Source organism: Pelophylax lessonae, assembly GCF_965119305.1.
Source record: "Pelophylax lessonae genome assembly, chromosome: 4".
NCBI lineage: Eukaryota > Metazoa > Chordata > Amphibia > Anura > Ranidae > Pelophylax > Pelophylax lessonae.
This window is the reverse complement of record NC_138771.1, coordinates 232,440,227-232,464,419: the sequence shown is the minus strand read 5'-3', so window position 1 is coordinate 232,464,419 and position 24,193 is coordinate 232,440,227. Positions and strand designations below refer to the sequence as shown.

Sequence of the window (24,193 nt, the reverse complement as noted above, 5' to 3'; positions counted from 1 at the left end):
TATATAACATATTTTATTATTAGTGTTATCACTACAGAACAATACATGGAAGTCCTGGGTAGTGTATATTTTTAGCTGTATGTCTATAATGCTTACCCATCACTCAGAAAAGCCAGTAGTCAGAAAACATTAAACTGTAACTAGAATATGGCATCTAATAATACTGAATAAACAAACTCTGTCATTTCATTATTGTGGGATGAAAAGAATGCCTTTGAGCTTATTTGCATAAAGCTTTGTGCAAAATTAACACGTGTCACTGTAGCCTTTTTAGCATGTTAATACCTCAAGCAGGACTGGTTCCTTTGGACATTTCATCTGTCCCCGAGTGCTTGATCAGGGACAGAGCTGAGCTGACCTAATTGTTCTGGCATTTTCAAAGATACTGTAATTTGTACAGATATTGCAATTTAGACCAGCTCACTGAAAGGAAGGTTCTGACATAGCTATTATTAAAATAGCTTGAAAGGTTCATATAGTGTAGGTCATGTAAGTCCTTTTTTTTTTTTTTTTTTTGTAACTTTAGTCTATGCTGTATCAAAATTCAAATTTTTTTTTTTTTTTTTAATTCATGACATCTGTACCAACAAAGTGTGAAAATTTTTTATGTAAGTGCCTCTCTTTCATATGTCTTATTTAGAATGCTGTACGTCACAATCTCAGCCTTCACAAATGTTTTGTACGAGTGGAGAACGTTAAAGGGGCTGTATGGACAGTAGATGAAGCAGAATATCAGAAAAGAAGGTCACAGAAAATCACTGGGTATGTCTCCATTATGGGTATATATGATGATAAATATCTGTTGCCATTGTCCACCAGTGTTTAGCAGACGTCAAGCATGATCTTTGCTCCGCAGGGGTCAAATGCAAAATAGTCTGGGCTTATTAAGGTTAACAATGATTTGAGGAATGGAAATGAATTGACAGGTTAATGATGATAAATATAACGAAAGAGCCGGGTTTTAGTTTAAAATGATTTAGAGTATTGCATATTATTTGAAACCCAAAATCCATATTAAAAGCCCAGGATTACCATAATAAAACACCAAATTACCATAAAATTATATTTTTCTTTCTCATTTGCACTATAATTAGGCGAACATATTTTTAGGTGCATAAAGATCCTAACACTTAAAAACAAGAGCATTCACAAACTATTTCCTGTCCATTGTCATTTTTTACATTTAGCAGTTTCTGTGCATACCCCAAAACCTTAAAAACGTTATAGAGCGATCTACAATTGCTTCAAGGTCTAATTTTAAAAAAGCCACATAAAAACAATTATTAATTAGGATGAAATCTATTTTTATTCTTAAACTACTAAAATACTGCTCATTCCTTTTTTCTTCATTTGCATTAGGCAAATACATGACACTTAATAAGAAAGTGCTTTTATTCTTTACACTAAAAATATAGGTAGCTGTTCATTTGTTGCATACACATACTTCACACATTACTGTAAGGAGAAGGGAAAGGTCAGACATCATCCAAGCTAATCAGCATTGATTTCCACTAGCTCGATCAGTACACTACTTTTGTTTGAAAACCATTACATCAACAGGCTTGTAGCAGTAACTTCCTAAGCGATAAGTAGGATTGACAACACACTGGGGTTGATTTAGTAAAAAAAAATTTAGACTGTTTGCTTAACTAAGTGAATTTTCATTTTTGCAAGGGAATTTGTACTTTAGTGAATGTAATACAATTTCACTTTGCAAAGAATACCCAATCAATATACAAGGGAGAATAAAAATATTTTTGTTTGCACATGATTGGATGGTTGCAGTCAGCAGTGCCTCCCCTTAATAACTAATCTAAGTGACATTTACCCTTGCAAAGTGAAACTTCTATATTCCTTTAGTAAAGCAACCTAGCCATATAAAGCTATGGTTGATAGTTGCAGCAATATGACTGCTTGTGTACCTATGTTAATGCCAGATAAAAATATAATTGTCTCTAAAACTACCAGACACTTTTCTGTCCTTTATCTAAAAAGCATTCTGAAACGTCTGGCATGGTTTCTAATGAGAACACAGAGCACCAGACTAGGGGACAATACTATGCACAAATATATTTTGTTTTTATTATGAACTAGAACAAGTCTAGTTTTAGTTCTTACACTGTCCATTGCAGTAAAGTGTTCCACCAAGCACTAAACCGATAAAACTTCATAATCCTTTTAAGAAAAAAAATGTTTTTGTTATAAAACACTGTTTTGAAGTCCTTGTGCCTCCAGCAGGCAGGTACATGTGGAAGATAAAAACCAGCACCTATGTGAGTACTCTCCTCCCTCCTCAGCATGTCATAGTTGAGCATGTATGAACCAAAGAAAAAAAGAAATGTTCTCATAATACAGTTTCTCCCCTGTTATGCTATATTAAGCCTTTTTTAAAGCCAGTGTAGCTTAGGTGGGCATGCAAACATTTTCCTTGAAGTCATGTACTTGAATACATATTAGCCACTCTCTCACTGCAAGAGAGCAAAGCAAAAGAGACAATTGATTATGTTTAGTGAATTCAGTAGCTTTTTGTAAAACAATAAATTGTTTATGCATTAGGCTAGAAGTTCTATAGGTACCGCAGAAAGAATTGGTAATCAACATTGCCAACTCATCCCTTGTATTTCTGGCACATCTTAGTTATACAGTTGATGGTTAATAAGGCTCATTAAGTGCTTTATCTTAAACTGATCAGCCACACAACCTGTATAACCCATAATTATTAGTAACTAGAAGGATGAGTTGGAAACCCATCAACAATGCCTGACCAGGCCTGTATGTATATCAAATGGGGGCCACACAAATTGCAGTCTGACTGTGAAATCACCTCTACAGTTCCAACATATGTGCAGTGAAAATAACAACCCAATTAGATATAAAATAAATAGATTGTTGCTCCTCATGCAATAGTTGTTGTTACAGTGACTAGTTGTTGATACAGAGACAATAAATCAGTTTGTAATGTGTCCATAAACATGAGATACTGAGCACCCCACCCCATCCCCACTCTAAATGCTTTTAGCCACTTTCAGCAATAGTGTTATGGCATGGGGTGAAGTAGACTATTGGGGACTAGCCACACTTTAGAAGAGACATCAGCCTTACAGGGTTTATAGTAACACATGTACATTGTAATATAAGAGATATACAGCAGTACTATTGTGCTTTACATATAGACCTCCCTGAAATATATTGATTGCAAGGTCTTGTAATTTCACTTGTTAGTTGTCCATTTAGTAAGAGGTAGAAGTGAAACGTAAGTGTGCTCTGTTTAGTCTTATAAATCATTTTATTCCTCATGATAACCCTTGTTATGTTAATTGTTCTAGTAATTGGTATCTCCCATTCTCTAATAACCAAGTCAAGAGTTCGCATAGTATTGCACCTAGCCAATAGTAATGAAATGTTTCATACAGTATTACGGAATACATTTTCTTACAACTCCTTTATAACTTAGAACAATGTGGACTTCATTTAAATGAGTACTGACTTATTTAAAGGGGTTCTTGCAGAAGTTTTGCTTTTTCAAGTACAGTGCAATCACGATTAATTACTGAATTGTTACTGAATCCTTATGTAAAATACAAAAAGATGGTCAAAAAATACCTTAGAAGGCACCTACTGTACATAATTCAACATCTCTGAGAAGATTTTCAAAAAAAGCAAGGAGTCAATCACAAGAGTTTAGGAAGGGGATATCTTGCAAGTCCTGTACAAAGAGTAAAGTTTCCTTCGAAAGCGGGAAAAATCTAGTGTTGCAGATTTTTTCCTACCTACAGGCTCACTTTTATTTAAAATAGGATTTTCTTTGTTGTGGCTTGCTCATTTTTACTAGCAAATTGTTGTGACCATATGACACTTAAGCCTGGTACACACTATTCTATTTTTTTGCTGGGTTGAACGAAAACAAAAACCTGTGCACTCTAGTCGTAGTCACAAAGTTAGTATAGCGATCTCCCCTGCTGAGCTGTTGCGTTCTGACTGGGGGGCAGCCCCCTTGCCAAAACGCTCCAATCTGCGCCCTCTGCCATTGGCTGAGAGCACTGATCAAGAGTCGGTCAGCTGCTGGTTTTCCCAGCATGCAAGTTCGACAGAAGCCAGCGAAACGGCCAGCTTCTGTCAGACAAAGTGACATAAATGTCTGCCGTTTTTTTTTTTTTGGAACCGTCAAATGTTTCCCGACATTTGGCCCTTGGGTACACGTCCTTAAAGTGATACTAAATATACATTTTTTTCAAAAAAAAATAACAAACATGTTATACTTACCTCTTTGAAATGTTTTTGCACAGAGCAGCCCAGATCCTCCTCTTCTCGGGTCTCTCTTCGGTGCTCCTGGCCCCTCCCTCCCATCGAGAGCCTTCACAGCAAGCAGTTTGCTATGGGGGCACCCAAGCAGAGCCGCAGCTCCCTCTGTCCATTCAGACATGGTTCTTGTGCCCCACCCCCTCTCTCTCCTGATTAACTGATTTTGATTGGCTCCCACTGCTGTGTCTCAGCCAACCAGGAGGGAGAGTCCCAGATGGCTGAGGCACTCGTGTACATCGCTGGATAGAGATGGGGCTCAGATAAGTATGAGGGGGGGCTCCTGCACACAGGAGGTTTTTTTATCTTAATGCATAGAATGCATTAAGATAAAAAACCTTCTGCCTTTACAACCACTTTAAGTTAGGTTGACATTAATCTGCATTTATGTTGTACAGCAACAATTGCATTCATGCTATAATATACCTTGCATACTTTGGAAGTTAGGTTTAGTTTACTCTCATTTTGCAGGAACTGCACAAACAGACCAAATACTTCACTCAAAAAATGTTCTTCTTTATTTTTCAGTAGTCCAACATTAGTCAAAAACATACCTACCAGCCTTGGCTATGGTGCAGCTCTCAATGCAAGTTTACAGGTAATATAATCTGAAGTCATTTTTACTTTACTTGTAACACAAAATATATATAGCATCTCTAGCTTTCTTGGTATAGAACTGTAAGCTCATGGGTTTAATGAGCATTAGGGTTTAATGCTAGGATCAGTTGTTAGAGGTTTAATTGAATGTTAAGGATAGGAATAAGGTTAACATTTAGGAAGTGTTGAAGAGGACACACGTTCAGCGTTAAAGGCTAAGTTCACCTTAAGGAACATGTTACACCTGTATTTAGAGTGTAACCTATAACATGTTTCAGCTCACCCCCCCCCCCCCACCTGCTTTCACATTTAAATTTAGTGCAGCTGTGCAAAGCTTGGCCCGCACAGCCGCATAATTTATTCACAGTGATCTGCAAATGAAGAGACTACAAGTCCACTACGGCAGAATGCTCAATGGACTACAGGCATGCTGATCAGTGTACTTGTAGCCCGCTCACTCTTCCTCCAGTGTTCAAACTGAAAGCCCATAGAGATACAAGCAGAAAGCTGGAGGGGGAGTGTGCTCCTGTAATCCACTGATCAAGGTGCAAAGCTTTGCAAACTCTGGTAGGAAAAATAATAAATGCACATTTTTTTCCTGCAAAAATATGTGCATTGATTATTTTTTCCTGCCCCCTCCACAGTCCAGCACTCCAGTGAGTGCAGGGGAGGCAGAGCAGAGAGCTTCAGACTGACAGTCACCAGCTCTCTGCTCAGGGAGCTGTGACAACTGAGCGATTAGCAGTGTTTGATCGGTTGGTTCTCAGTGTTAGAGCTACAAAAAAAAAAACGATTCCCATACTTCTCTTTTTTATTTAATTTCCCTTTATTCGTTTTCTTAGTAATTATCAAACATTTATTCAACATAATACATTCATTAAAATTACTTCATATTTCCCAAACTGTAATCTTCCCATCCATCTCTTCCTCCGTCCCTCCCCCCTATCCCAAAAAAATAACACAAGACCCCTACCCTACCCTAGGGTGCCATCTTTTCCTTCCTTAACCTTTCCTGTATATATCCGAAACCTCCCCGATTTCTTAAACTCCATCCATTTCAACCAGATGACCTTATATCTCTCTATTGAGTCCTCTCCTGAATATATTGACTCTTTGATCTCATGTATCTGATCAATTTTCAGTATCCACTCCTTTCCACTTGGGGGTTCTTTGTGTTCACCAGTATCTGGGGACCAAACTTTTGGCTGCATTTAATAAATGATGCAATAAACATAATATTGTGTTATGGGTTTATCTGTTCTCTGAAACAAACATCCCCAAAGTTCAGCCTGTGTGTGCTCTCCTGTTATTTCCTGGGACGCCTCAATGATCGTCCTCCAAAAGGCCTGTATCTTAGTACATTCCCACCACAGGTGCGCAAAGGTTCCCGGCGAACCACATTCCCTCCAACGCAGGAAGGATACGTCCGCCCCCAAAGGTCCGCGCCCTCTCTGGGGTCACATACCATCTAGCAAAGAGCTTAAAACAAATTTCTGTCACCTTAGCATCTATTGAGGAAAAGCTAGCTAATTTTAGTATTCTCCTCTTCTGATGCTCATTTAATTATGCCCCTAATTCCTGCTCCCAGAGGTAATGCACAAGGCTGTATATACCAAAAAGAGGATCAGCATGACAATATGGTAATTACCATTTACAGGAGAGGACAGCAGTGGCAGTCTGTGCCAATGTTTGATATGTCAGATTTACCTTATGTTTTAGGCTTCACACTTATTATTTTTTTAGTGTTTGGTTAGGGGTTAAGTGTTAGAATCACGTAAATGGTTACATTTCCTTATTTGCTTACAGTAGAGCCTGCAGTAACTTTACAAATCTGCATGAAAAAAAAAAAGACATGTCAGAATATGCACCAACTATATCATTTAAAAAAAAATGCCCCTGACATAAGTTAAAAGGCGCTGTTTAGCTTCAGACAAGTGACTTTGCCTAGACTGAGATGAAGGCCATCAGATTGTGGCAGGAGGAAGGATTTCCTTAGTATCATCTGCCCCCAATGTTCAGACTGTAACATTTTAATTTTGTAGAAAAAATGGTGGTAGGCAGCAGTAAGGAGCTGATTTGTGTTAGTCGATTGTGAACACAGCAAAGCACTGCACAAGTAACATGATTTATCTATGATCTATTATCCATTATCTAAGCCAGCACCTCAGTCTAGAAAGTAGATGTTTACCTGGGATTGTGCTTGAATTAAGATGGTGATGACCTCCTTAAAGAAAAATAGATAAAGGTGTTGTCAGGGGGGAGTATTGTGATCTGTGAAGAGTAATAAATACCTATTGGTATTAAAGCAATATATTGCTTAGTATTTATGCATCATATGATGAGATCTCCACCTTAACGGTTTGTTATTATTGGGAAAGGAAGTGTTAAAGGTTCTCTTTAATGGTTAATTTAATGGTTATGGCTCTGATAAGGGGATAGTTAGGTGTTAGGGTGAGTTTAAGGATTAAGTTAGGTTAGGCTATTGAGGGAAACAATTTAACTTGTTTTTGCACCAAAAGCATTACCACAGTGCTTAAATGTTTTCTGAATAGATTGATCTATCTATGTTATCTGTCTGTCTGTCTATCAGTCTATCAGACATACTTCCATTTATTGGTTTTAGCAGATACAGTTATATAGCAAAAATGCTCCATTCCTAATTTCTATTACTTTTGATGTGAAGTGGCAAGAAGGACACCCTGTGGCAAGTTTTGGAATACTCATGCTTTCTCAGTTTGTCTGACTCAACTGCTGCTATTAATTCTGTGTGATTTAAACCAATACATTTCCAATGTGAGGATCAGTGTACTATGCTGCGAGTAATGTAAACTAACCATTACAGCACTTAATGCACTGAATTGGCAGTAAGCTAGAAAACAGAGTAAACCAATGCAAAGATGTACTGGCTGGGGGTTTACTCTGCAGATGTTATACTTCAAGTGTTGTCCTCTCTCAGATAAATAGTAGTGTCACAAAAAAGGTCAAAGGCTGACGATCCTTGTTAAGAAAAAGGTCTGTGAAAATAATCATCCATCTCTCTTTTATTCCTACCAGGCTGCTCTGGCAGAAAGCAGTTTACCTTTACTGAGTAACCCAGGTTTGATAAACAATGCATCCACTGGCTTACTACAGGCTGTGCACGAAGACCTCAATGGTTCACTGGATCACATCGACAGCAACGGAAACAGCAGTCCAGGCTGCTCCCCGCAACCACACATGTAAGTGCATAAAGTAGTGTATTGTTAAGGTCAGATTTCTTTCAAGCCTCGGCTGTTCACACTGGGAATTTTTATGGAAAAAAAGCACATGCAGAAGTTACTTTCAGTTAAAACTGCTAATGACCAAAAGTTATTAGTATATTTGGAGATCTAGGTAGCTGACGTTGTATACAAATCTCAATGTTTCCTGTAAGTCCAGCATGGTTATGCCCCCACCCTTATCCCTTAATCACTGAGGCTATCCTAGTCATTGGGAAAGCAAAATAAAGACTTAGAAGGGGCAGTCCAAGTTCAACTTTATTGGAAAAGTTGTCACTTGCATATAGCTTCCCCTGCCTGCTTATGCATTTTTGCTTCCTATGCTCAACTTGAATTTGCCAGGTTTGTTTTTTTTTTTTTTTTACATTTTACCTGTGTCCTGCTATGTCATTTTACCTGTGTCAGCTATGTCATGCTTCATAGCTGGATCAAGAGTAAAATGTATTGTGATTTTTTTTTAAATGTTGCTATCGTCACCAATGGTACATTGCGTTTTTATTATTTTAAAACTACGCAACAACCTAATAGTTTTCTCATATATTTAGTAGAACTTATGTGACTTTTTTAATGTTACTGTAAAGTGCAGTAACCATGACAACCATTCAGCTTTATATAAACAAGAAAGTTAAAAATGCATGGTGCTCGCATGTAAATATTTGGTGGAATTTATGGGGCTTATTTAATAAGTAGCTGTAAAATGCAGCTATCATGCCAACCATTCAGCTTCTTATCCGTTTCCTCATGAGACTAAAGTCAAGTTAAAACTGATTAAAGCACTATGCACATATCATCTTATTAAATAACACCGCAAGCAGGTTTGGCCTGGTTTTTTCCTGATGTAGTGTTACCAAGTTGTAACAATATGTTCTCAGCTTGTCAGACTCAAGGCTTTGCTTTGATTGTTTGTTTACATCTCAGCAATGAGACTATTTTATTTTTGATGAGCTGACTACTTATATTTCAGTAAAAAGGCTATATACCAAAAGAAACAAGTCGATTTTTTTCCTTTTTTTTTTTTTTTTTTTAAAGAGCAGATCGTTTTGTTACCCAGAACAGCTACCTGTTGTACATTACAAACTCATTTTACACATTAGAAATTAATGTATGGGGTACAAATTACCTCAACAAGGAATATCAACACATCTGGATATAACTGTCGTATTGAAGATATCATCAAACCAGTCATTTTCCTTTTCTCCAGTGCTATTTTGTGACTTTTCAGCTGTTGAATTCTGCAGTCATTTTAGGTACTGTACATTTCTTGACAAGATGGCAATATTTGCATGCACAGTTGTGAATATGCTGTGCTTTTAGCTTAATAGGTTGTGGCTCTTACATTTACAGGATTTGGAAGTGTATCAAAAATAACAAATGTTGCATTTCCTGTCTTGTTACATATGTCGTATTGTGGTAATGTGCTAATCAGATACATAACATCATTTTACACTCTCGTGACTCATTTACATGATCAAATGCTATATCTGCTCTTTTCTTTGCAGTGTTGTTCATCTGCTTTATATTATTACTGTCCGTGAATTATGTTTAGAATCTGTAGTACATTACAAACTATTCTGATGTACACATGCATCAGATTCATGTTGTATAGATGCGGGACACCTTCTCTGGTGATCAGCACATCATACTACAGAAATCCAGTGGTTTGAAAAATGTGCCCCAATTCCTTACATTTCCCTACCCATACAGCAGAGAAAAAAGATTTATACAGGCCTGTATACTGCTAGCCTAGCTTAGGACAGTTGTGAGCTAAAAGTAAAAATTTAGATTGATGATACTTTTGTATGATGATGCTCTTTTATGTTATGATCTGATAAGTGTTCTGTCCATATGCTACTCATTTTGAGGCAAAGATACAAGATGCAACGGTCAGTTGCTTGCAGGATAAAAATGTTTATGCTGGAAATCCTAACACCACTAATCAAATATCCACCTGCAAATCATTTTAGGACTGCAGCGTAGTATTTCATTATATACTGTAAAGAGACCATGTCAGCATTCCATGCATGTGAGCTTTAAGCTTTACATCTACTCACAGTCACAGTAAAATAGCTGTGGATCTTCTCCCCCTTATCTCCTTCCTCGCTTCCTGGAAGCTATATGTTCTAACCTGTTGCCTTTGCACCTTTGCATCCCCTTCCTGACTGCATCCCCTTACTAATGTCACTCATACACTTGGCAGCAGAGAGTCTTTGCAGACTAATATTCATAAAGTGATGTCGGCGCCCGATAGGAATATCAGCAGCGTGCAATAAGTGTCAAAATACTAACACTAATGTAAATATAGAAAGCAAATTGCAGCGCTATAAGCAAAGATTGATGAATCTCATATCATGTGTTCATCATCCAATCCAAATCAACAAACAAAATTACAAATAAACATTAATCCAATAACATGTCCTTGGTCATACAGAAGTGTCCATATCAATAAATTCTGTGAATAAAAAGTGCTTGGTTGCTCAGTAAATATGTGACTGTCAATTTAAATATAAATAAACAGATATGAAAAAGTGTCATTGATCATATGAAGGTGTCCAGAAAAGTCCAAGCGCAAAGGATGAAAGTGCTCTGTTTCCAAGTGTAGAAAATATTATATATCACCCGTGCAAAATTTGCCTCCAATATAGCTGAAATTCAAACTCACTAAAACTAATTGCTGTCTAAATTATAGGACAGCAATTATGGCCTCAGGTGATGATATCTTTCCTCTCGTATTGCCATTGTCAGACTGTGATGGATCTCTCAAACATCAAAATGGGGCAAACGGGGATGCCCCAGCCAGCCGCAACTGATAAATCATCAAATACCAAAGAAAATATTCATAGTGTTGTATTTATTAAAAGTAAAAACAAAATTGAAATATAACAAGATAAAAGAAACATTGTTTCAATCATCAAAACGGCAGAAACATTTTGCAGGAAAAAACTGGCGAAAAGGTTAAAAGCAAAGTTCCAATAAAGTGCAATAAGGAACTTGTAGTGCAAAAATGGACTTACATCTGGTGCCGCTAACCTAAATGTAGAATGGCGGGGAGACCTCAGGCATATCACCAAAGTCAAAACTTGGTAAGCTTGGTGATATGCCTGAGGCCTGGCCGCCATTCTACGTTTAGGTTGGCGGCACCAGATGTAAGTGTCATTTTGCACTACAAGTTCCTTATTGCACTTTTTTGGACCTTTGCTTTTAACCTTCTCGCCAATTATTTTCCTACACAATGTTTCTGGCGTTTTGATGATTGAAACAATGTTTCTTTTATCTTGTTATATTTCAGTTTTGTTTTTTATATTTATTAAATACTACACTATGAATATTTTCTTTTGTATTTGAAGATTTATCCGCTGCGGCTGGCTGGGACATCCCTGTTTGCCCCATTTTGATGTTTGAGAGATCCATCATAGTCTGACAGGGGCAATCTGAGAGGAAAGATATCATCACCTGAGGCCATAATTGCTGTCTTACAACTTAGACAGCATTTAATTTTGGTGAGTTTGCATTTCAGCTATATTGGAGGCAAATATTGCACGGGTGATATATAATATTTTCTACACTTGGAAACAGAGCACTTTCATCCTTTGCACTTAGATTTTTTGGGACACCTTCATATGATCAATGACACTTTTTCATATCTGTTTACTTATATTTAATTTGACAGTCACATATTTACTGAGCAATCGAGCACTTTTTATTCACATCATTTATTGATATGGACACTTTTGTATGACCAAGGACACGTTATTGGATTAATTTGTAATTTTGTTTGTTGATTTGGATTGGATGATGAACACTTGATATGAGATTCATCAATCTTTGCTTATAGCGCTGCAATTTCCTTTCTATAGTCTTTGCAGACTAATCAAGGCTTCTGCAGCTACTGCCAGGATTATGAGTAGGGATGAGCTCAGGCATGTTTGGATCCTATTCTGAACCCTCCCAAGCTATCCAGTTAGGAAGCTGTCACTGCGGCTGATTATGAGTGATGTTGAGGCCTGGAAGAGGGTGCAAAGGCACCAGGTTGGAAATCAGAACTATTGGGAAGTATTGGAGGACACAAGGAGCATTGGCGCTTATTTCAGCACACCAACAGCCCAAATTTGAAAAATAAAGGGAGTGACAACTATTTTAATGTGAGTATATTTACATGACTGCTTAATATTAAGCTTAAATTAATAAAGAGAGTTAGAGAATGGTATGGCTATGTTTAGTATACTTATAAGTAAAGTGTTACACATCTATTAAACACACCCAAGTGTACATTCTTGTAATAGTACATCTGAAAATACTTTAATATTTTACATGTAAAATATAGAATTTTACTTTTTACTTAAGTTTTTCATAATCTGACCCATGCAAAAAGTCCAACAGTTTAAAATACACTGTGGTACTTGTAAAAATAGTATTTAATGCCAATGCCCAAATGCCATATCTTTCTCTCAACCATGAAGCTTGACCAAAATATTTCCAAAGTTTACATTCCTACATCTTGGCCCATTTCAAGGATGCAGCAGTTGTTGGGTGCTTGCCCCCAGCATCGCTGGAGTGAGCGTGTTTCCTGGTTCAAAGCAGCCTAGATGCAGCACTCACTCTCCGTTGCAGCAAAGATACTCCAGTCAACATCCTTACACTACTATTGTCCCTTCCCATCTCATACTCTGGGGTACAACCAAATGACCAGCAAGCTGCCATCTTTGATTACAACTAAAGAAAATATCACTTTAACTGTCCTCAAAGAATAGGGCTCAGCAGCAATTTTCTCGTCGCCCATGTCCTGGAATAAGCCAGGACATAGGATTGTAAACACTGGGAGTATTTAGGCCAGGCTTTGTGGGTGACAGAAAAGACCTATAGGTATGGCATTTGCATCAAACAATATTTTTTTGAATGACACTGTGTATTTTAAGCTACTGGGGTCCTTTGTCTGCATTGCCCAGTTTATGTAACAGGTCACTAAGAACAAAAGCCAATTGTTTTTTTCCAAAAGTGACCATAATGTGTCTTGATTTCATAAGCCAGAGAATGCTAGCAATTATTTGCCTTTCATATCTTCATTCTAGTCCTTTTCTATGTATCCTGTTAAAGGTATGATGTGTATAATTAGCTATTCTGAAGTCTCTCCGGTCAAGGTCACATGATCTCTCCACTGTCAGCTTCAGGGAAGAAGAGAGATTGCGGACATCATCTGCAGACACTTGGCAATGACGTCACCCAAAGGCTTACTATAGGGAGGGGGTTCATTGTCAGCTGTCCCTCCTCTTCACTGAAGAAGGCGATGGGCCCAATTATGTGACCAAACTGGAGCACCCTCAGAATAGGTAATTACGGTATTAGGATCTTTCCTTTTCCAGGGTAGAGGAAATGGGCTTTTAATGAGGGTGGAAGCATGTTTAAGCATAGTTAGATTTTGACTAGCCTTCTACTTTAATCTTAAAGCAAGCAAACAAACCTGCTTATGTAGGGCAATATAACTGATTTATTTTAATTCTCCTCTTTCTAGCAGCGCATACTTACTTTTCCATTGACACCAGCTCAGTTGCCAGGAGTGGGGAGAGATAGCCCTGTGTAAGCTCTGAGACACTGATTGCAGGTTATACAGGGACAATGACTCTCTATCTCCCTATAGAATGTCTTTGGGTCAATTACCAAGCACCAGTGCTATGTGTGTACTTTTTCCAGCAAAACATAAAGCAATGGGGCCCGCCCGACCTGTCCTTAGCAACTAATGACATCATCAGATAGTACAGGTTCTGACAGTTTTATGTCATTTTGCTGCGGGACCCTGGTTGAAAAACACTGATGAAATGTTTTCAGCCATTATTTATGAATGAAGCACTATGTTATAAATGCAGCATGGTAACTTATTACCCGCTGCACTGACACTCATTATCAGATCAGTTTGAAAGTTAGTGGTTCTAAATAAGAAGGGACAGAAAGTTTTGAAGGGTTGTGGGGAATATAGAACTGCGAAGAGCTCCAAATGACCCCATATCAGTTCACTATAGGGGAGAAACCTTTTTTTTAATTTTTTTTTATTTTGGCTAAAAGGATGTTTTTAACCACTATACAAGTAGTGTACAAGGCACGCTTACCCCCTTCTTGCCTCGGCCAATTTTCAGCTTTCGGCACTGTCGCACTTTGAATGACATGTGTTTGGTCATCCAACACTGTACCCATATTACATTTTTTTTATTTGTTTCTCACAAATGGAGCTTTCTTTTGGTGGTTTTGAATCACCACTGGATTTTTTTTTTTTTTTTTAAATAAACAAAAAGACAAAGTTTTTTAAAAAAAATGGTTTTCTTTGGTTCTGTTATAACATTTTGTAACTTAATAATCTTTCTTAATAAATTTAGATCAAACTGTATTTTGCTACACTCTGCAACATTTATTTGCTGAAAATAACCCAAATCAGTGTTTATTATTTAGTCTATAGGAAAGTTATAGAGTCCACAAACTCTGGTATATTTATCTGAAAATCGATTAAACCCAATGTAGTGACTTCTTGAGGCCCAAAAACTACAGGACAGTACAAATATCCCCCAAATGACCCATTTTTGGAAAGTAGACAGTCCAAGGTATTTAATAAGAGGCATGGCCAGTTTTTTTCGAAGTTGTAATTTTTTGTGACAATTCTTTGGAAAATAAAGAAATGTAAAAAATAAATGTTTTTTTCACAATTTTTTAACAATTTTTTACATCCATTGTGTACAATTGTTATGTGATCTGCTGTGATTGGTAACAGCAATCACATGATACCGGTACACAGATCGATGACACCCGTTCTGGGGTGACGTGCACCCAAATGGTGAAAGTCCAGTCCAGCCGTCGTTTGACTATAGGCTGGGCAGGAACTGGTTAAATAGTAATTTATGGAAAAATCCTTGCTTTACCATTCCAAATTGGAAAAGTATGTTGAAAAAAATGTCATTTTTGAGAGGTCAAAAACACACTCTTATTATAAAAAAAATTGTGAAGTGTATGTTCTAATAAGCAGCAGAGCAGAAAAAGTCCTAAAATTACATTTTTTGTTGAAAATAGCATGTTTTACAACATGATAAACTGTGGGAAGCCATCAAAATAAAAATCTGATGAAAAATAGTTGAAAACGGTTTTCACTTGTTACTCCTCAGCATTTGTTGGTATACAATACAAATATTCCTGATCATGAGACTTTTGTAGAGTTTTTGAGAATGTTTTGTATTTCTTAATTTGTGATGTTGTTGAGGAAGTACATATCATAAAATATAAATTTTATGTATAGTTTCTTTGCCCTCCTTTATTCAAGACTAACATGATATGTTAAACTGGACTTAAAATGGCAATAATGCAAATAGCTAGTCAGTACAAGCATAAAACAATAAATAAACTCAGTGTATAATACTGGTCTAATTAATTTTTTCTTAATGTGGAAAAGCTGAGCATCCCCCTGCATCTTCCCTGTATCAGCAGCTTTTGATTTTCCTTCCAGCTTTTTAAAACATGCAGCCCACACAGCTGATCCCCCTGGTTCCTGCCTAATTCTAAACTAAATTTCTCATGCGGTACATGTCATTAAAACTAAACTCTGGACTGAATTGATGTATTGTATTTTCTGTATGTGTGCCCTGCACTGCTAAGTTGCTGGGTCAGCGACAATGTGTTACTTTAGAGAAGCCGAAGAACTTTCGCCTAGCAGTAAAAGGGGCGCAGGTTTGAATCCTAACCATGATACTACCTGCCTGAAGTTTGCATGTTCTCCCTTTGCCTGCATGGGTTTCCTGCGAGTATTCTGGTCTCCTCCCACACTCCAAAGACATGCTGGTAGGTTAATTGGATCCTGTCTAAATTGGCTTACTATGTGTATGTATGAATTTCAGTCAGGAACCTTAGATTCTAAGCTCCTTGAGGGCAGGGACTGATGTGAATGTACAATACATATGTAAAGCACTGTGTAAATTGACTGTGCTATACAAGTACCTGAAGTAAATAAATAAATGTGATCACCAAGCTGTCAGCACACATCCATTTGTGAAATTTGCAGAAACAGTGTTACTGTCCCAGAAACTATACAGTGTTTGGCACATATACAGTTAATTTAATTCAGAATTAGAATGAAGGGGGTATGTATTTTTAGTGTACTTTGATCATAGCTCCAAGTCCAGACGCAACTGAACGTTATTACACTCAGTTAGGCACGCCATACAATATACAATTGTGTCTCCTTCAACCACAGGTTGAAGAAAAGAAAATAGCTGGATTCCCCTTTCAACACAGTCAGTGTTTATAGGAGATTCCCTCCTGCTGTGCTATTGTATTCTAATAGTGTGAGATTTCGCAGCCAGCAGAATACAATGATTGCTGCCGGCAGTGATTGCACACACACGAGAAAAAAGCTGACAGGCTGGTTTTACTGAGGTCGATCGATAGATCAACTTCAGTACAACCAGCCTGCCCATCCTGCTGAACTAGTCAAATTGTGATCCGTCTATGGCAGGCCCTGTACTTCAGCAAAAACACTCTGCTGTCTGTAACACATTCGTACATATTCAAATAGCATGCAGAATTTGTGATGGTGATCAAGGAAGAGTGCCACAGGGATATTTATTGGACATGTTTTGCTACTTGGAGAACTTTATTTTTTGAATAGCTATACCATAACACTTGCAAATTCAATGCCTTAACACATACATCTGCATTGTGAGCCATTGATACGCTTTAAGAAATATGGGCAGATAAGTTCTATAAAATCAAAGAAAAAACATGTTGGACCTGTAGAGCAGAACAGGCATAGTCCTATACTAAGGTTCAGACAGAACAAGTCATAACTTCACCCCTCTGCAAGTCACCAGAATTAGTAGAATACAAAACCATTATCTGTATCTGTTAGCTCCACAAGGGCAAACTTTGTGTAACTGAGAGGTATTGCATTGCTTTAGAAGGAGATAGAGAATTTTACACACACATTACAAATACTGTACATGTAGAATTTGATTCTGTGATATAAAAATCCCTCTAACTTGACAAGAATATTTATTTCTGTTGCACATGAACAATGATCTGATATAGAGTTAGTGTTTGACCTTTTGATAAAGGAAAAATAATTCTTTCTTCCAGAGATACTCTATTAGGGCCATATATTTTGTTCCATGATGTAGTACTCATTGCATTTATTTGAAGCTTCTGTTCCTTATTTCATTTATTGTTCATATTTGCATGCAAGTATATTTTAATCAACCCCCCTTTTACTAACTGTGTTAGGAGCATTATTACAGTATTTAATATCTCAAAAGTGAGTACACCCCTTGCATTTTTGTAAATATTTTATTATATCTTTTCATGTGACAACACTAAAGAAATCACACTTTGCTACAATGTAAAGTAGTGAGTGTACAGCTTGTATAACAGTGTAAATTTGCTGTCCCCTGCAAAAATAACTCAACACATGTCCATCACTGTCTAAACCGGTGGCAACAAAAGTGAGTACACCCCTAAAATTGGGCCCAATTAGCCATTTTTCTTCCCCAGTGTCAAGTGACTCGTTAGTGTTACAAGGTATCAGGTGTGAATGGGGAGCACGTGTGTTAAATTTGTTGTTATCACGCTCACTCTCTCATACTGGTCATTGGAAGTTCAACATGTCACCTCATGGCAAAGAACTCTCTGAGGATCTGAAAAAAAAAAGAATTGTTGCCCTACATAAAGATGGCCTAGGCTATAAGAAGATTGCCAAGACACTGAAACTGAGCTGCAGCATGGTGGCCAAGACCATACAGCGGTTTAACAAGACAGGTTCCACTCAGAACAGGCCTCCCCATGGTCGACCAAAGAAGTTGGGTGCACGTGCTCTGTATCATATCCAGAGGTTGTCTTTGGGAAATAGATGTATGAGTGCTGCCAGCATTACTGCAGAGATTGAAGGGGTGGGGGGTCAGCTTCTCAGTACTGAGACCATACGCCGCACACTGCATCAAATTTGTCTGCATGGCTGTTGTCCAAGAAGGAAGCATCTTCTAAAGATAATGCTCAAGAAAGCCCGCAAACAGTTTTCTAAAGGCAAGCAGACTATGGACATAGATTACTGGAACCATGTCCTGTGGTCTGATGAGACCAAGATAAACCTATTTGGATCAGATGGTATCAAGCGTGTGTGGCGGCAGCTAGGTGAGGAATACAAAGACAAGTGTGTCTTGCCTACAGTCAAGCATGGTGGTGGGAGTGTCATGGTCTGGGACTGCATGAGAGCTTCCGGCATTGGGGAGATGCAGTTCATTGAGGGAACCATGAATGCCAAAATGTACTGTGATATACTGAAGCAGAGCATGATCAACTTCCTTCAGAGACTGGGCCGCAGGGCAGTATTCCAACATAACGACCCAAACACACTTCCAAGATGACCACTGCCTTGCTAAAGAAACTGAGGGTAAAGGCCTTAGTTCTCAGTGTCTGGAGACATGCTTGGACTGACCAAGCATGTCTCCAGACCTTAACCCTATTGAGCATCTGTGGCGCATCCTCAAACAGAAGGTGGAGGAGAGCAAGGTCTCTAACATCCACCAGCTCCATGATTTCGTCATGGAAGAGTGGAAGAGGACTCCAGTGGCAACCTGAGAAGCTCTGGTGAACTCCGTGCCCAAGAGGGTTAGAGTAGTGCTGGAAAATAATGGTGGCCAAATGGTGACAAAGCATTGACACTTTGGGCCCAATTTGGACATTTTCACTTGGGGTGTACTCACTTATGTTGCCAGCAGTTTAGACATTAATCACTGTGTGTTGAGTTATTTTGAGGGGACAGCAAATTTTCACTGTTATACAAGCTGTACACTCACTACTGTACATTGTAGCAAAGTGTCATTTCTTCAGTGTTGTCACATGAAAAGATATAATAAAATATTTACAAAAATGTGAGGGGCGTACTCATTTTTGTGAGATACTGTATATAACACGCACAGAAAGAATAGTGATAAAGGTGTTGATAGTTACACATTAAACATACATTATATCAGAGCATATTAGCAGATTTTCCACTACTTCATGACAATGTAGAAAATTTTCTTGAAAATGCAGCTTGATTTGCTTTTTAGTTGATCATGTAAATTCCATTTATTGTATATTACAAATTATGTAAATATATCTCCATTTTGCTAAAACCTATTTGCGGATGTCTGCATTTGATCCTTAAAGGACACGTTTTATTTATAAATGTCCTGCTGCTATAACTATGAAGGATGCAAAAGCAGAAAATCCTCCTTATTGAGCCAATATCCATAAAAGTACCCTGAAATGTACATAGTCATTATCTGACTGATTATGATCTTCAAACCAGCTCTGAACTTGCACTAAATTAAGTGCATTGCCCTTTTATTAAAACCATAAAATACAACTTTAACTATTACCAATGGTTTACACAGAGCCTGGAAAAGTGTAACTTTTTCCCTGTCTTATAAATCAGCGTAATTACATATTCAACTTTAATTACTGGTGTGTCTGTATTGGCAAGGTTTATATGTTATATTTTATGCAGAACTACGATTCCTATTAATATTTAGCAGCTAACTATATCATTAATTACTCTAAAATCTTTCCCCTACCATCTTTTTAATGGAGCTGAGAGAGTGGAATTATTAAAAATTGATGTATTGTGGATTTCAGAAATGTGTATGAAGCGTTAGAAATGCCTGGCCTTAATCAGTGATGTCAAATTTTGTACTTTCCTGTTTACTAAATTGTACAGTCTGGACCTTGGAGATATTGTTTTAAGGCTTCATCATAATAATGAGATGATGTAAGATTTGTATTTGGTAATTGTGTCTGCCCAGCTCTATATAGTTAGAAGTCACTATCATTCGTTGCTTACAGCTATTACGTGTGCATTTGCATGTCTGTGTGTTTTGTCACTGAAAACAGATCTTTTAGGACATTATGTCCAAACCCTAAACCTAGCTTTTTTTTAACATAGCCTTTATAATCCATTTTGCTTTTATGTTTTACATAAGTTAAGGCAGTGTAATTATAAAGTCTTACGTATTAAATTTACTAAATGATCACCTGTTTAGCAAACTGCTTTTTAACATGATGAGGAGCTTAAAATGTTAAATTCTCTATAACTTAATAGGTGGTTTGAAGTGAATATAGTGAATATATAGTTTTCTCAATTATCCAACTTGCTTATTTAAAGATACAGTATGTATGACTGCACATACACGAGTCAAGCTGGACTTTCTGAAGGGTCCCGCTGTCTTCTGGGACACGTGTGTCTCCCAGAAAGCTGCAGGGGGGGTTAAGGAGAAGGGGCCGGAAATTTTGTAGATCGCCGCACAATGATTATGGCAATTTTACCCATGGGAACGGGTACCTGGTTTTGACAGGTATCCGTTCCCACCCCCCCAAATGGTGCCAAATGTGGCAGCGTAGGGGGGGAGGAAGCAAACAAGCGGGGCTTCCCCTTTTGAGTGGAGCTCCAATTACTTGTCCAGGATCCTGCAATGTCAGCACCCAAAGCACATCCGTTCATTGGCTCCGGGTACAGGTGCCGGCATCTTCAATAAGGGAAACAGGCAGTGAAGCCTTGCGCATGCCCGATTTGCACTGCTCTTTCTAAATGGTCCCGCTGTCTTCTGGGACATGTGTGTTTCCCAGAAGACAGCTGGGGGGAAGGAGGAGGGGCCGGATGGTTTTGGCAGGTATCCGCTCCCCCCAAAAGGTGCCAAATGTGGAAGGGGGAGGAAGCAAACCAGCGGGACTTCCCCTTTTGGGCAGAGCTCTGCTTTGAGGATCCTGAATAACTAACCAAAAATATCTTAACTTCCCTGGCGGTATTCCCGAGTGTGGCTCGGGGTGAAAATTCAGTGCCATTAGCGGTAACCCCGAGCCACACTCGGAGTACTGCCAGGTAGAAGTCGCTGGATCCTGGAAAAAGTTACTTACCTTGTCCCCAGGACCCCGCAATGCATTCCAGCAGTGTGCGGTGGCCGGATCTTCTGCCTGATGCTGTGTGCCCGAATTCCGTTCCCTGCGAGCGTCATGTCGCAGGGGGTTGAACCGGCAGCAAATTCAAAAAGTAAAACACACTGATATATTGTAATCCTATTGGATTACATTACTAAATAAAATAAATTGACCCTAGTTTGCCCCCAGTGCCCTTGCCTGTAGTTTTACTGTACATATATATATATATATATATATATATATATATACTTTAACTTATTTATAGTTATTTATTATATTATAATGTTTTTTGATTTATGATTTTGTGTTTCAAACTTTATCACATCTGGGATGTCTACTAGAGTCTTGTTTGGTCAGGTTTAAGTAAGTAATTACTAAGAATGGTAGGCCTACAATACATAACACCAAATTTCCATGCAAAAAACTGTACCGCTTTTGGTAAGTTCACCTTAAAAAAAAAAAAATGCACATTTTTTTGTCGGTTAAAAAAAAAAAGTGCATTTGGTATTTTTTTTTCTAAGGTGTCAGCAGAGCTTTGCACCCATGAAGTTTGCAGGTGCAATTCTAGGCTCCTGCACATTTTATCTATAGCTGTGTTCCTGTACCTCTGATACGAGCAGGCATTTACTTAAGAGCAGGAAGAACAATGAATTACAAGATTGCTCACCAGCGCCCTCACACCTGCAATGGCTGATGGTACTTTTAGTCTATTAATTTACAGGAAACTGTGAATGAATGATGCGACCATGTTCACTCTGTTTTCAAATTGTGACAGCAGGTGCTGGGAGAGGATCCCCTGCCTGCTGTCATGGGGAGGATTGAAGGGAGAGGGGGAGTATGCTGAACATGATACGCTCTGAAATTGGGTGTAACAATTTCAGAAAGATGAACTTAGATTCAAATGGGTCGCATATCTCGTTTTTTTCAGTTTGGAGTAGGGGACCATTTCTAACTAATATAAAGCATTATAAAGGGTTGATTATTCCTTCAGTTCTGAGCTGGACAGGTCAATGCAGTCATCTGCCTAGTAAGGCATCCAATGAAAAAAGGCCTCCAGAGGCAAATTTTCTATGATGGACTAGCCAATCCTGGTGGACAAAATGTTTTACACAGATAATTAATTTGGTTAAAATGCGTGGCTAGCAGTTGTCGTATGAAACATCCTAAAAGATCTGAGGACCTTATTATATGGAGATTTAATGGGTGAAGAATAAGTTAGAGTAGGAGGAGTTATTATGGTTTAAGAAATGCATTAGCTACTTACTAAAAATATACACATTTATTAAGCTAAAAGCTTGCAAACGGACTGATGTTGTTGAAGGTACCAGAATTATATTTGTCTGAATTGTATCTGTATTTGACCCACAGGGAAGCACTATTCCTTTCATGGCACAAAAAATCTCCAGTGGCTCATATTGCTAATGTATGCACAGTATTGAAAAGGTTCTACAGTTCATTGTGTAATTATACATTTAACCTCTGCTATCTAGCAGTAAGTCAGTCCCTATAATTCATTTATTATTACATTCACATACAAGAAACTAGATATAGTGAGTATTATGCATTGTTGCAGTCTATTAAGTCCTTAAAATTAAAGCTTTGTCTTCTGAAGGTGTCTTTACACGTGATAAATATTAAAAAAAAGAAGTAATAAAACCTGGAATGGAAAAGAGACATATAAGCTCTTGAGAGCATTTTGCTCCTAAAGAGGAAAAGTGATCAATTCCAGCACACATTTCTGTTTCCTTAGCATTAGGCTGTGAACCATGCAGTGGCTTGCTGGAGGCATCTATGTCTGTGTTATTTTCTACATTAAGAGTTCTCATGGGCATGTTAATGCTTTCTTTGTGTATGAGTTACCAAGAAAATAAAAGTTTAAAGAGCTAACAAGGTTATTCCCATATTTATTAAAGTCACTCATAATATTTTTAGAATGGCCAAGATGATAGCTTGTGCAGAATGGGTTTACCAATTTATTGTGCGCGTTTTGCATGTTTGCCATACTACTGTAAGTGTAAAAACATGCTTAGTAAGTTTCAATAGAAGCAACAGGCTTGTTTTAATTGCCTTTATATTGTGTTAGCATTTTCAGAGTCAAACACAATATAAGCTAAGTTTTGGGTTCAAAGATTCAAAATATTCACAATGTTCTGAATTTCTGAGTAGGGTGACTTAGTAATTTTACCTCTTAAATTGTTTGCTTTTATCCCAAAGAAAAGCAACACTGTTCTTGCATATGTCCTTCTTTACCAGCTGCCTGCCCTTAATGATAAAGGCTTGCTATGTAATAACTTGGCTGGGCAATTAAGCATATTAGCAATTAATGTTGACACAAATTAGGCTACTTGTTAGTGAGCAGGAACCATGCAACAATGCTTATGAGTGCTTGCCACCCCTGTGTCTGTGATCCTGGGCAGCAAAATACGACAGAGATATCACTGGAAATGACATATTTTCATTCAAAACAGATCCACAGTTAGGAAGTGGTCAGGGCCAGGCTTCATTTTGTCGCAGTGGTACTTTAGAACATCAGAGGGAGGACTTTATGATTGAAACTGTCTAATTATCTTAAATCTGTCTCATATTTCCCTCATTACACCTGTGTAGCTTGTCTCTCCACATTTATTGTTATTGCAAACGTGCATTCATTTTTTATTTCATTTACATGGATCAGTTAGATTCATAAGCACTGACTAGTTTAAAGTGATCTTGTCACCACTTTATATACGACAGATTTACATACCCTTTTAATATAGGTGCTTGGCAGTTGTATTCAAGCTTCCCTTTTCTGCCAGTTCACTACCATTCGCCGCAAGGGCACAAGCTACGGGAAATGTCCCAGTCCACAGTCCATGTTCTTAATGTCACTAAATGCATGCGAGCAAACTGCTTTTTCAAATTGCAGAAGCCCTCCTTAGTTTTTGGTGAAGTCAGGGCTGGTGAGGTGGGCAGCTGTGGCTGTGCTTAATTATGTGAAGACAAGCATTTTTAGATGTGCAAAGCTTTCCTGATAGCTTTTACACATATGTTTATACATTTGCAATGAGGTGATATTAAACACATGAGGCAACATGCGTTTGTCTGCTAACTTTGTTTCTTCTACTGTA

The 24,193-nt window shown here is 38.0% G+C and overlaps 1 protein-coding gene across 9 annotated transcripts in view; it reads left to right on the top strand.

Moving 5' to 3' along the window:
* The window catches only part of FOXP2 (forkhead box P2), a 285,057-nt gene that overhangs the window by 214,740 nt on the left and 46,124 nt on the right, over positions 1-24,193 (top strand). For all 9 annotated transcript variants that reach the window (XM_082257104.1, XM_082257105.1, XM_082257107.1 and 6 more), the window contains exons 14-16: positions 641-762; positions 4,828-4,897; positions 7,951-8,114. In XM_082257104.1, coding sequence (XP_082113230.1) covers positions 641-762; positions 4,828-4,897; positions 7,951-8,114 — 356 coding nt within the window. The remainder of the gene's footprint in view (positions 1-640; positions 763-4,827; positions 4,898-7,950; positions 8,115-24,193) is intronic.